Here is a 15,178-nt window from a genome sequence, read left to right on the forward strand (position 1 = left end):
TTTTTCTTGCCATAATACAAATTCTAACAGTCTATTCAGTAGGACTATCAGCTGTGCATCCACCAGACTTCTGCACAACACAACTGATGGTCCCAACCCCATTTATAAGGCAAGAAATCCCACTTATTAAACCTGACAGGGCACACCTGTGAAGTGAAAACCATTTCCGGTGACTACCTCTTGAATCTCATCAAGAGAATGCCATGCCAAAAGTGTGCAAAGCAGTCATCAAAGCAAAAGGTGGCTACTTTGAAGAACCTAGAATATAAGACATATTTTCAATTGTTTCACACTTTTTTGTTATGTATATAATTCCACATGTATTAATTCATAGTTTTGATGCCTTCAGTGTGAATGTACAATTTTCATAGTCAAGAAAATACAGAAAAATCTTTAAATGAGAAGGTGTGTCCAAACTTTTGGTCTGTACTGTATATATATATATATATATATATATATATATATATATATATATATATGAGATACGATACTTGGAAAGAGGCGAAACAATGGAAGACTTTATCATGAATATTGTATACCTATTAGTAATATACATTTATTGGACAAGATCTGTTTGGAAACAATTGCCAAAACTACCAAGGAAGAAAACCCGAACAAAAAAGATCAATATACGCAAAGTAATAGAATTAAAAAACCTTTAATGAATCAATAGATGAGGGTCAGTGGGTGGCACTGAAGAGACAGGTGCTCACACATTATAAATATACAGCAATTAAAAAAGTATGAAACGGTACAATTCTCGTGGACATGAAATGCATAATAGTGAGAGATCAACACTTATACCATATGGCTATATGGAACATATGTACAGTGCTGGCCAAAAGTATTGGCACCCCTGCAATTCTGTCAGATAATACTCAGTTTCTTCCTGAAAATGATTGCAATCACAAATTCTTTGGTCTTATTATCTTCATTTAATTTGCTTGCAAGGAAAAAACACAAAAGAGAATGAAGCAAAAATCAAATCATTGATCATTTCACACAAAACTCCAAAAAAGGGCTGGACAAAAGTATGGGCACCCTCAGCCTAATACTTGGTTGCACAACCTTTAGCAAAAATTACTGCGAACAACCGCTTCCGGTAACCATCAATGAGTTTCTTACAATGCTCTGCTGGAATTGTAGACCATTCTTCTTTGGCAAACTGCTCCAGGTCCCTGATATTTGAAGGGTGCCTTCTCCAAACTGCCATTTTGAGATCTATCCACAGGTGTTCTATGGGATTCAGGTCTGGACTCATTGCTGGCCACCTTAGAAGTCTCCAGTGCTTTCTCGCAAACAATTTTATAGTGCTTTTGGAAGTGTGTTTTGGGTCAGTGTCCTGCTGGAAGACCCATGACCTCTGAGGGAGATGCAGCTTTCTCACACTGGGCCCTACATTATGCTGCTAAATTTGTTGGTAGTCTTCAGGCTTCATAATGTCATGCACACGGTCAATCAGTCCAGTGCCAGAGGCAGCAAAGCAACCCGAAAACATCAGGGAACCTCCGCCAGGTTTGACTGTAGGGACCGTGTTCTTTTCTTTGAATGCCTCTTTTTTTTCCTGTACACTCTATGTTGATGCTTTTTCCCAAAAAGCTCTACTTTTGTCTCATCTGATCAGAGAACATTCTTCCAAAACGTTTTAGGCTTTCTCAGGTAAGTTTTGGCAAACTCCAGCCTGGCTTTTTTATGTCTCGGGGTAAGAAGTGGGGTCTTCCTGGGTATCCTACCATACAGTCCCTTTTCATTCAGACTCCGACGGATAGTACGGGTTGACACTGTTGTACCCTCGGACTGCAGGGCAGCTTGAACTTGTTTGAATGTTAGTTGAGGTTCTTTATCCACCATCCGCACAATCTTGCGTTGAAATCTCTCGTCAATTTTTCTTTTCCGTCCACATCTAGGGAGGTTAGCCACAGTGACATGGGCTTTAACCCCTTTGCAACCCATGCCGTATTAGTAAGCATGAGTTGCAATCCCCCCGTTCAGTGAGGGCTGCAGCGCTGAGCCCTCACTGAACCGAGCACATGTCAGCTGATTCTTACAGCTGACATGTGCCCGCAACAGCCGCGGGTGGAATCGCGATCCACCCGCGGCTGTTAACATGTTAAATACTGCTGTCAATCTCCGACAGCGGCATTTAACGCGCGCTTCCTGGAAGCGTGTCCTGAGCCCCGCCCATCGGCGACCCCCGTCACGTGATCGCGGGTCGCCGATGGGCGGGCATGACAACCCAGGGTCTGCAGCAGACGCCTGTGGTTGTCATGATCTGGTCGCTATGAGCGCCACCTAGTGGTCGGCGCTCATAGCACAGGACCATTTCTGCTGCATGCAGGGGATCTGCTCGTCCCCTGTATGTATCAGAGCCTATCAGACAACTGCTGCTTCTAGTCTCCTATGGAGACTATTGAAGCATGCAGTAAGTGAAAAAAAAGTTTTGAAAAATCTAAAAAAAATTAAAAAAATATAAAAGTTTAAATCACCCCCCTTTCGCCCCATTCAAAATAAAAAATATATATATATAAAAAAAAAACCTACATAGAAATATTTGGTATTGCCGCGTTCAGAATTGCCCGATCTATCAATATAAAAAAAGAATTAATCCGATCGGTAAACGGCGTAACGAGAAAAAAATTCTAAACGCCAGAATTACGTTTTTTGGTCGCCGCAAAATTGCAATAAAATTCAATAACGGGCGATCAAAACATTGCATCTACCCCAAAATGTTATCAATAAAAACATCAGCCCGGCGCGCAAAAAATAAGCCCTCACCCAGCCCCAGATCACGAAAAATGGAGACGCTACAGGTCTCGGAAAATGGCGATATTTATTTATTTTTTTTTATACCAAATTTTGGAATTTTTTTTTCACCACTTAAATATAAAAGAACCTATACATGTTTGGTGTCTATGAACTCGTAATGACCTGGAGAATAAAAATGGCAGGTCAGTTTTAGCATTCAGTGAACGTGGTTAAAAAAATAAATAAAAAACATCTGTGGTATTGCACTTTTTTTGCAATTTTACCGCACTTGGAATTTTTTTCCCGTTTTCCCGTACATGATATGGTAAAACTAGTAATGGCGTTGAAAAGTACAACTTGTCCCGCAAAAAATAAGCCCTCACATGGCCATATTGACCAAAAATAAAAATGCTATGGCTCTGGGAACAAGGGGAGCAAAAAACGAAAAAGCAAAAATGGAAAAAGCTCCGGTCCTTAAGAGGTTAAACTTCTTGATGACACTGTGCACGGAAGACACAGGAACATTCAGGTCTTTGGAGATGGACTTGTAGCCTTGAGATTGCTCATGCTTCCTCACAATTTGGTTTCTGAAGTCCTCAGACAGTTCTTTGGTCTTCTTTCTTTTCTCCATGCTCAATGTGGTACACACAAGGACACAGGACAGAGGTTGAGTCAACTTTAATCCATGTTAACTGGCTGCAAGTGTAATTTAGTTATTGCCAACACCTGTTAGGTGCCACAGGTAAGTTACAGGTGCTGTTAATTACACGAATTAGAGAAGCATCACATGATTTTTCAAAGGGTGCCAATACTTTTGTCCACCCCCTTTCTTAGGTTTGGTGTGGAATTATATCCAATTTGGCTTTAGGACAATTCTTTTTGTGTTTTTTTTCATTGAAGACAAATTAAATGAAGAGAATAATACCAAAGAATTTGTGATTGCAATCATTTTCAGGAAGAAACTGAGTATTATCTGACAGAATTGCAGAGAATGCCAAGACTGCCCTTTTCCTGCAGAATCCTCTTGAATTGATCAAATTGTATGACGGACCATAGTTTCTGTTCTTCTGTTTCTTTGCTTATATTAATAGAGGATTCTGTTATATATCTTTATAGTTTCCATCAACTGAAATGTAACCACATTAAAGGGTTTGTCCAGGGTTTGGAAAAAATGGCTGCTTTCTTTCAGAAACATGGTTTTGTCTGGTATTTTAATTCGTCCCTTTTTGAAGTGAATGGAACTGAGCTGTAATACCACACACAACCCACGTTCATGGGTGATGGCCTGACTGAAAGACAGCAGCACTGCTTTTCTAATCCTGGACAGTCCCTCTAAATGTCTGCCACACCTGATTAGGGGCAAGCTATTGTATTGTATTCCTTAATCTTTAAACACATTTAATGAAAAAAAAAAGTGTGAAAGTAGCCTCATCTTTAGATGACTTTTATGGGATATAAATGTGTATGTCACTTTGAATTATTGGGCTGAGTGAGTAAGGAAGAAATAACGGACAGATGGAAGGCAGCATGATGTAAGGATCAGACTACGCTGGGTTTGTTTGTAGTCTGTTACCATGGAGACAGATAGTTCTGCATAATAGGGGACGAGACAAAACTATAGGATAGTTGTAACTAACAATATTTTCAATGATTCTTTACTTTAGTAATTCATTGTAGAATAATAATGGTTTGCTAACCCACGATCCAGAGCATATGAAACATTTAATACATGGTATAGCATTAGACTGGTTCACAGGTCATTCAAGGAATGTGCATACATTGATCAAACAAAGCTTCAGGTTTTTGTTATTCCAAGGGACACATCCTTTCATGTACGTGCATAGCCAGAACCGTCAACTTTAACCCTCCCCACTCTGTCTGATAGGTCTCTGCCTATGGTCAAACATGTGAGCGACCTGTCAGTCAACTGGAGGGAGCAGAGAGAAGTCACCTGGGGGCCGCATCAAACTAGTCTGGACTCTCTAGTTCCCGGCCAGCTTTTCAAACTATGTCTTTTCTGAAACAGCACGGCTATGGGTAATACTCAATCTAACCTTGTTACTATCATTGCAGGATGAAGAGGATTCCTTTGTGATGAAAGCCATCATCCATGCCATAAACGATGACAATGTTCCAGGTTTACAGCATCTTGGTTCTTTGGCAAACTATGATTTAAACCAGCCAAACAAGGTACTGTGTTCACCTTTAGTGATGAACGAGCGTGCTCGTTTAACCGAGCATGCTTGGGTGTTATCTGAGTATCTTCGGTGTGCTCGTATATTATGTTCGAGTTCCTGCTTTTGCATGATTTACGGCTGTTAGACAGCCTCACCACATGCAGGGATTGCCTGTTTGTTAGGGAATCCTCACGTGTGTTGAGGCTGGCTTACAGCTGTAAATCATGCAGACGCAGGGATTTGAATATAATACACGAGCACGCCGAAGATACTGGGTAAGCACCCGAGCATGCTCGGTTAAAGGGTTAAACGAGCATGCTCGCCCATCACTATTCACCTCCCATAGATTACTATAATGCCCAAATAATGTAAATGTAATGCTAAACCGCTTCAAAGCAATCAATAGGAAAAGGGCTGCCACCTATATTGCCGCGTACTTATTATTTAACAAAACATAGCTACTTTTTACCAGTTTTTGATAGGAACTTCAATTGCAGTATTGTTTGGGCTCGTTTTACATCACATTTTAGTATCTTTTGAAAGCTACACATTTTATATTTTAAACAAAGAAACTGATCAAACCTATGTTTTTTTATATTACAAATGGATATGCAAAGTACATCTCAAAAATGTGCTGTGAAGCAGGCCTTCATAATGCTGAGGCAGTTTTCAGAAAATAGCAGGATTTTGCAATAGTCAAATGCAACACTTTATTTCTTTTTGTGACCATTCTGCATCCCTATGTTTCAGCATGGTACCCCTCCACTATTAATAGCCGCTGGCTGTGGAAACATTCAGATGCTGGAATTGCTAATTAAGCGTGGAGCACATGTTGATGTGCAGGATAAGGTCTGTGTGTTTTAATTTTCTTATTTATTACACATATTATATATGTATTTTTAGCAGATCTGAAAGGTATATGTAGATTCCTGCATCACTAAAGCTAGTGCTTATGTTAATGTTTTCTAATTCATTTACGCTGGATCCAATGCACTTTACTGGGCCTCCCGGCATGGCCATGTAGAGACATTAAAATTCCTTCATCAGAACAAATGTCCACTGGATATTAAGGATAAGGTGAGGTTTTTGCTTAAAATTGTACAACAGATTTCCAAATCTGCAGCTGCCCATACTGTTGTGGAATTGTCACATATTACCCCAGCGGATTCTTTCCTTTGCACAGGTGAAATCTGTTGCAAACCCACATGCAGGGCCGGCTCCAGGTTTTTCTGGACCCCGGGCGAAAGAGTCTCAGTGGGCCCCTTTAATACATACCACGATTCATGATGCACAGATACCGCAGAGAAATATATATATATATAGTACAATGCAAAGATTTCACTTCTTACATTACATGAGTGATATCTATTGTTAATTCCACAATAGCTCAGAAACCGGCGAATCGCTCCACACAGAATACTGGCCCCCATATAAGGCCCCATACGGAATACTGGCCCCCATATAAGACCCCATACGGAATACTGGCCCCCATATAAGGCCCCATACGGAATACTGGTCCCCATATAAGGCTCCATACGGAATACTGGCCCCCATATAAGGCTCCAGACGGAATTCTGGCCCCCATATAAGGCTCCATACAGGATACTGGTCCCCTTATAAAGCTCCATACAGGATACTGGCCCCCATATAACGCTCCATACAGGATACTGGTCCCTTTATAAAGCTCCATACAGGATACTGGCCCCCATATAACGCTCCTTACAGGATACTGGTCCCCTTATAACGCTCCATACAGGATACTGGCCCCCATATAATGCTGCATGCAGGCTGTTACCCCCCACATAATGCCCCATACAGGCTGTCCCCCCCCCTTATAATGCTTCATGCTGGCTGTTCCCCCCACATAATGCACTATGCAGGCTGTCTCCCCCCTTATAATGCCCCGTGCAGGCTGTTCCCCCCTTTATAATGCCCCATGCAGGCTGTCACCCCCTCTCTCTATAATGCCCCATGCAGGATGTCACCCCCTCTCTCTATAATGCCCCATGCAGGATGTCACCCCCCCCCATATTATACCCCATGCCTCCATACATTAAAAAAAAAAAATCAAATACTCACCTCCCTCCTCCTCACCTGCTGCAGCTGCTCGGGTCCAGACTCCAGCGCTGTCGGCGTCTTCCCGCTCTGCGCTGCCTGTGACGGCTCAGGGGAGCGCGCGGTGGAAAGACGTCACCGCGCCCTCTGACCTGAGACGTCACAGGGAGCGCAGAGTAGGAAGACAGCGGATCTGCGGAGGCACGGGGAGAGGTAAGTATCCGGCTGCCGGGGCCCTGAGCAAGCGCGAGAGAAGGGCGGGCGCTGACACCGCTCTCCTCCGCACATAGCCCGGCGGGGTGCGCGACCGCCAGTGGGCCCCTCTGCCTGCTCAGGGCCCCGGCACTTGCCCGGGTGCGCCGGGTGCTGACGCCGGCCCTACCCACATGCACCATCTCAACTATCTTATTTGTTTACACAGAGGTTAAAATCTTATGGGTAAAATTGCAAAGAACTTCTAAAATCATATTTGTAATTAACTTGTTCTTAAAACTCCTCTCTGTGCTCAAGATTGAAGCAATTTTTAATGTTATTGTTAATGGCTCATTGGCTTGGTTGGCCAGTCTGAACATGCTCTTTCCAATAAGCACTGCTCTAAAGCACTGCTGCATCGCTGAAATGCATTAACTCCTGATCCCGGCCAGCATCAGTGCAACTGTGCTCCGTCAGTGCTGCAGAGGTAACATTGCCTCATATAGCAGAATGGCAGGTACAAACCTTCAAGCAGGAAGCTAGGAGGCTGGAGAGTGGAGCGCTCCTGTCAGAGATCATGGGAATAACCCTTTAAGAAAAATATCTACCAGTGTAAGCATTTACTTTGTGTGTATTAATGCAGAATGAGTTGTATAGGTCAGTCTATGTTTACTTATATAAAGCGCTATTGCCATATTAATAGATATATTGTCTGATAGTAATTGTAAAAAGAAGTATGAACACTTTTGTTTACAGCTTGTTGCCTAGGAGACCGACCACTGTTGCAGTTTAGTTTGTAAACACTGTGCTGAAGCAGGTCAGGATTAGGAGGTAACTGCAGGGATTCTGACCAGTTTTAAAACATTGCTTATAAGCTCAGAAGAAAAAGAGCTTGTAAGCACTGTGCATGTTCTACTGTCCTGCACCAGGGGTTGGTCTCCAAAGTAGTGAGCTGTAAACCAAAGAAAACTGTTACTATCTCAAGAATGACTGAAAATTGTAATAAGTTGTAAATGGCAAAATTGCTTGTATTTAAAAGTACTATCCGACAATACCCATTTATGAAAATGGGAATAACACTTTAGCCATTTCTTATTGACCGATTAAATCCTATGTTTGGAAATGATTGAAGGTCCTACCAAATATTTATTGTGCGTGTTAGTGTTAAAAAGCACTACCTTTTCTTCTTCTACATAGTTTACATGATATAAAAGGTGCCTCATAAGTGGCTATTACAGTAGCTTGAATGGATCGTTGGTCTCGGCAGTCCTACACTGCACCTGCATCCTTTCTTCCCCACCTCCACTTATTTAGACTTTTTGTCTCCTTATAAGTCAGGAGACACAGCCCTTCATGTGGCAGCTCGATATGGACATGTAGAAGTTATACAGTACCTGTGCATCATTGGATCAAATCCAGATATTCAGGATAAGGTAAATATGTCTAGAAGGCATCTAAGATGCATTCATTTATTCCACTGATCCCACTGCTCTGCTACAATGATCAGCTCATTGACTATGCCTACTAGTAAGACAGGTCTGGCATTTTATATTTCGACAACTTTTTTTCTGAAGACTTGTACCCAATAGATCAATAGGTAGGATAGGTCTACTGAACAAACCAATAAAATGATTGAGACCTCCCAACTCCCACCAACTGTTAATGGCGTGAGAAAGAAGGATCGAGCATGTTAAATTTCAACATTGAATCTAAGTCATAGCCAGAAGGGACTTTCATGTGTTTGGAGAGATAGCTGTGGGCCGAACAAGTGTTATTATTAAATGTTTATAGCCATGTCAAAATGTCCCTGTTCTTTGTGAATCATTTTTGGCTTTATGTTTTTTTTTGTGGTTCCTGCAACTCGCAAATCCAGAAATATAGCTCCGTCTTCCTTTTTGGAGAGTTGGTAAATCTAGTTTTAATGGTTATGGTGACATGTCCCCCAAGAATAATGCCCATGGTGAAGAGCTGAGGACCATGTCCCTTTGGCTAACAAGTCTAGATTTACATACGAGGAAAAAGGGGCCATATCTCAGGGGATGAGATGTCCAGGAACAACAAAAAAGCCAGATTCAAGGGAACAGCAGCATTAAAACCAGGTGTAAGATATTTTTTAAAAGTTCTTTTATATAAAAGAGAATCTGGTTGGATCCTATACTAGGGATCATCCTGTATCTGCTGCTGTGTCAGCTCCATTTTGTGTCTATTCAACAGAGATATTCTCACCTAGAAGCAGTGTCTTTAGAGAAGAATTTCTTTGTAAATACGACATCTGAGAGAACATGCCACAAAAATTATGGAATCTAATGGAAGAACACCTCTGTATGCCTTCTTATTAAATTAAAGGCGTAACAGAGGTACAATTAGGGACTATACACCCCAACTCGGAGGTTGTACATCGCTTTAGTAGACCACAAGGCTGGAGCAATGTAATAGAAGTTTTTTCTTTTGCCTTGCTTTCTAGCTAATAAATCATGACCATATAATATAAAGGGGGTCCTGAAGAGTGCTGGTACTGATATTTATGTGCCTGGAACAACAGCAATAGTGTACCACGTTAGTATACATCCTGCCAGAAGAAGAGTTAATGTTAATGTATGTGAGCAATTTTCCTCCCACACCTCCTTGCCTTTTTACAGCGAAGCTGTCACTGATTATTTAATTTAATGTCTACAAGATCAAATTGCCCCTTGGATGTTGGGAAGAGAATATGCGCTTTCCGGATCAGAGATGTGTGTTGCAAGAGATATCACTTGTCAATTTCTGCTTAAATCCGGGCCCTAGAACACTTTGAGTGGGAGACGCAGGCCATTTCCACCACAAATTGCTCCACACAAAGAGACGCTATGAATCAAGCTTGATGCTATTATATGCTGCTGAAAGAAGCACGGGAGATCTTTTTACAAAACATTTTCCACGCAAATGTCTTAGCCTCCTCGCAGTGCTTTAAACAATCCAGTTGTGTCATAGAGAGCTTTTATGTAAGGAACATAATGTGCGGCACGATTTCTGGAGTAATTGTGTAACGGCGTGTATAATGTGTGCCTACATATAGCAGCAGCTCCTTTTTTTTGCCACGTGAATACCTATACACCTATACAGCCACCACACTGCTGTCAGGTGGTAAAACAGCGCCGGGAGTTATGGGATTCAATAACTAATATCACTTCTTTTCCGTGGTGTGCCACTTGCAGGAAGAAGAGACCGCTCTGCATTGTGCTGCCTGGCATGGTTACTACCCTGTGGCTAGAGCCCTGTGCCAGGCCGGCTGCAGTGTTAACATTCGCAACCGGGAAGGAGAAACTCCCCTCCTGACAGCCTCGGCAAGAGGATACCATGATATTGTGGATTGCTTGACTGAACATGGAGCTGACCTTGATGCAACAGACAAGGTGAATGGTTCCCGTTGTCACAAATTACACCGAGGCTCAAGGGCCATTTATGTCTGTGAAATCCATCTCCGATGCCTAATCGACACTAGAAACCTGCAATTCCTCATAATTAAGTCCTGGTAGTAAAATATCGAAATATACAAGCGAACACTCGGTGCTTTGCCCGCAGTTTATACCTATTCAGTACAGTGCAGAGTATGCTTTCATATTATGCCACTGGGCGAATAATTAGGTACAATTACAATCTTTTCAGAACTCTGTAGGATTTCATACAAAATGGGAATACAGGCTCTGATTTATGTTTTTAACCTTCTAAACCCCAAGTTCACAACATAAGGGCTTGTGCAGATGACTGTATTAAATGTCTGTATGCAAGATGGGTAGCACAAGGACCAATGCAGGTCAATAGGGTAGGACACGTGAATTGTTTTACACATGGACCAGTGGTCTGCGTGTAAAAATTGCAGCATGCACTACCATAATCTGTAGATCAGACTCACCCATTATAAGGCAATGAGTGTGCAAAACACTGCGCATATACCAGTTACCATTTATAAGCCATGTGTTTTTTCACGGACCTGTTACAATTATTAAGATAGGAAATTGTATTTCCCCTTAATTATTAAATTATGCCTGTAAAAACTGTGTGCCATACAGATGTATAAAATGGACATATAGATAGGCACACAAATGTAAAAATGGTACAGAATGGAAACACTGATGGCACATGGATGTAAAAAATGGTACATAATGGACACATAGCACATGGATGTAAATATGGTGCAGAATAGATATATAGATGGCACATGGATTTAAAAATGGTACAGAATGGACATATAGATGGCACATGGATTTAAAAATGGTGCAGAATGGACATATAGATGGCACATGGATGTAAATATGGTACAGAATGGACATATACAGTGGTGGCCAAAAGTATTGGCACTCCTGCAATTCTGTCAGATAATACTCAGTTTCTTCCTGAAAATGATTGCAATCACAAATTCTTTGGTCTTATTATCTTCATTTAATTTGCTTGCAAGGAAAAAACACAAAAGAGAATGAAGCAAAAATCAAATCATTGATCATTTCACACAAAACTCCAAAAATGGGCCAGACAAAAGTATGGGCACCCTCAGCCTAATACTTGGTTGCACAACCTTTAGCCAAAATAACTGCGAACAACCGCTTCCGGTAACCATGAATGAGTTTCTTACAATGCTCTGCTGGAATTGTAGACCATTCTTCTTTGGCAAACTGCTCCAGGTCCCTGATATTTGAAGGGTGCCTTCTCCAAACTGCCATTTTGAGATCTCTCCACAGGTGTTCTATGGGATTCAGGTCTGGACTCATTGCTGGCCACCTTAGAAGTCTCCAGTGCTTTCTCTCAAACCATTTTATAGTGCTTTTGGAAGTGTGTTTTGGGTCATTGTCCTGCTGGAAGACCCATGATCTCTGAGGGAGACCCAGCTTTCTCACACTGGGCCCTACATTATGCTGCAAAATTTGTTGGTAGTCTTGAGACTTTATAATGCCATGCACACGGTCAAGCAGTCCAGTGCCAGAGGCAGCAAATCAACCCCAAAACATCAGGGAACCTCCGCCATGTTTGACTGTATGGACCGTGTTCTTTTCTTTGAATGCCTCTTTTTTTTTTTCCTGTACACTCTATGTTGATGCTTTTCCCCAAAAAGCTCTACTTTTGTCTCATCTGACCAGAGAACATTCTTCCCAAACGTTTTAGGCTTTCTCAGGTAAGTTTTGGCAAACTCCAGCCTGGCTTTTTTATGTCTCGGGGTAAGAAGTGGGGTCTTCCTGGGTATCCTACCATACAGTCCCTTTTCATTGAGACGCCGACGGATAGTACGGGTTGACCCTGTTGTACCCTGGGACTGCAGGGCAGCTTGAACGTGTTTGGATGTTAGTCGAGGTTCTTTATCCACCATCCGCACAATTTTGCGTTGAAATCTCTCATCAATTTTTCTTTTCCGTCCACATCTAGGGAGGTTAGCCACAGTGCCATGGGCTTTAAACTTCTTGATGACACTGCGCACGGAAGACACAGGAACATTCAGGTCTTTGGAGATGGACTTGTAGCCTTAAGATTGCTCATGCTTCCTTACAATTTGGTTTCTCAAGTCCTCAGACAGTTCTTTGGTCTTCTTTCTTTTCTCAATGCTCAATGTGGTACACACAAGGACACAGGACAGAGGTTGAGTCAACTTTAATCCATGTTAACTGGCTGCAAGTGTGATTTAGTTATTGCCAACACCTCTTAGGTGCCACAGGTAAGTTACAGGTGCTGTTAATTACACGAATTAGAGAAGCATCACATGATTTTTCAAACCGTGCCAATACTTTTGTCCACCCCCTTTTTTAGGTTTGGTGTGGAATTATATCCAATTTGGCTTTAGTACAATTCTTTTTGTGTTTTTTCCTTACAAGCAAATTAAATGAAGATAATAAGACCAAAGAATTTGTGATTGCAATCATTTTCAGGAAGAAACTGAGAATTATCTGACAGAATTGCAGGGGTGCCAATACTTTTGGCCACCACTGTTAATGGTACATGGATTTAAAAATGGTACAGAATGGACATATAGATGGGACATGGATGTAAATATGGTACAGAATGGACATATAGATGGCACATGGATGTAAATGTGGTACAGAATGGACATCTAGATGGCACATGGATGTAAATGTGGTACAGAATGGACGTATAGATGGTACATGGATGTAAATATGGTACAGAATGGACATATAGATGGTACATGGATTTAAAAATGGTACAGAATGGACATATAGATGATACATGGATGTAAATGTGGTACAGAATGGACATATAGATAGTACATGGATGTAATTATGGCACAGAATGGACATATAGATGGTACATGGATTTAAAAATGGTACAGAATGGACATATAGATGGTACATGGATGTAAATATGGTACAGAATAGACATATAGATGGTACATGGATGTAAATATGGTACAGAATGGACATATACTGTAGATGGTACATGGATGTGAATGTGGTAAAAAATGGACGCCTAGATGGTACATGGATGTAAATATGGTACAGAATGGACATATAGATAGTACATGGATTTAAAAATGGTACAGAATGGACATATAGATGGCACATGTATGTAAATGTAGTACAGAATGGACATATAGATGGCACATGGATGTAAATGTGGTACAGAATGGACATATAGATGGCACATGGATGTAAATGTGGTACAGAATGGACATATAGATGGTACATGGATGTAAATATGATACAGAATGGACATATACTGTAGATGGTACATGGATGTGAATGTGGTAAAGAATGGACATATAGATGGTACATGGATGTAAATATGGTACAGAACGGACTTATAGATGGTACATGGATGTAAATGTGGTACAGAATGGACATATAGATGGTACATGGATGTAAATGTGGTACAGAATGGACATATAGATGGTACATGGATGTAAATATGGTACAGAATGGACATATAGATGGAACATGGATGTAAATGTGGTACAGAATGGACATATAGATGGTAGGTTGATGTAAATGTGGTACAGAATGGACATATAGATGGTACATGGATGTAAATGTGGCACAGAATGGACATATAGATGGCACATGGATGTAAATGTGGTACAGAATGGACATATAGATGGCACATGGATGTAAATGTGGTACAGAATGGACATATAGATGGTAAATGGATGTAAATGTGGTACAGAATGGACATATAGATGGCACATGGATGTAAATGTGGTACAAAATGGACATATAGATGGTATATGGATGTAAATGTGGTACAGAATGGACATATAGATGGCACATGGATGTCAATGTGGTACAGAATGGACGTATAGATGGCACATGGATGTAAATGTGGTACAGAATGGACATATAGATGGCACATGGATGTAAATGTGGTACAGAATGGACATATAGATGGCACATGGATGTAAATATAGTCCAGAATTGACATATAGATGGTACATGGATGTAAGTGTGGTACAGAATGGACATATAGATGGTACATGGATGTAAATGTGGTACAGAATGGACATATAGATGGCACATGGATGTAAATGTGGTACAGAATGGATATATAGATGGTACATGGATGTAAATGTGGTACAGAATGGACATACAGATGGCACATGGATGTAAATGTGGTACAGAATGAACATACAGATGGTACATGGATGTAAATGTGGTACAGAATGGACATCTAGATAGCACATGGATGTAAATGTGGTACAGAATGGACATATAGATGGCACATGGATTTAAAAATGGTACAGAATGGACATATAGATGGTACATGGATGTAAATATGGTACAGAATGGACATATAGATGGTACATGGATGTGAATGTGGTAAAGAACGGACATATACTGTACATGGGACATGGATGTAAATGTGGTACAGAATGGACATACAGATGGTACATGGATGTAAATATGGTACAGAATGGACATATAGATGGTACATGGATGTAAATGTGGTACAGAATGGACATATAGATGGCACATGGATGTAAATGTGGTACAGAATGGCCATATAGATGGCACATGGATGTAAATGTGGTACAGAAT

General features: G+C 41.1%; 1 protein-coding gene across 1 annotated transcript in view; it reads left to right on the top strand.

The window, feature by feature from the left end:
* The first annotated feature begins 509 nt into the window (after nt 1-509).
* The window catches only part of LOC141194137 (death-associated protein kinase 1-like), an 83,793-nt gene continuing 69,124 nt past the window's right edge, over nt 510-15,178 (top strand). The window contains exons 1-6 of the mRNA XM_073662408.1: nt 510-545; nt 4,819-4,935; nt 5,673-5,771; nt 5,892-5,999; nt 8,504-8,602; nt 10,364-10,561. Coding sequence (XP_073518509.1) covers nt 510-545; nt 4,819-4,935; nt 5,673-5,771; nt 5,892-5,999; nt 8,504-8,602; nt 10,364-10,561 — 657 coding nt within the window. The remainder of the gene's footprint in view (nt 546-4,818; nt 4,936-5,672; nt 5,772-5,891; nt 6,000-8,503; nt 8,603-10,363; nt 10,562-15,178) is intronic.

This window comes from Phyllobates terribilis, unplaced genomic scaffold, assembly GCF_046119375.1.
Source record: "Phyllobates terribilis strain yellow unplaced genomic scaffold, ASM4611937v1 Scaffold_1__5_contigs__length_1240528914, whole genome shotgun sequence".
Lineage (NCBI taxonomy): Eukaryota > Metazoa > Chordata > Amphibia > Anura > Dendrobatidae > Phyllobates > Phyllobates terribilis.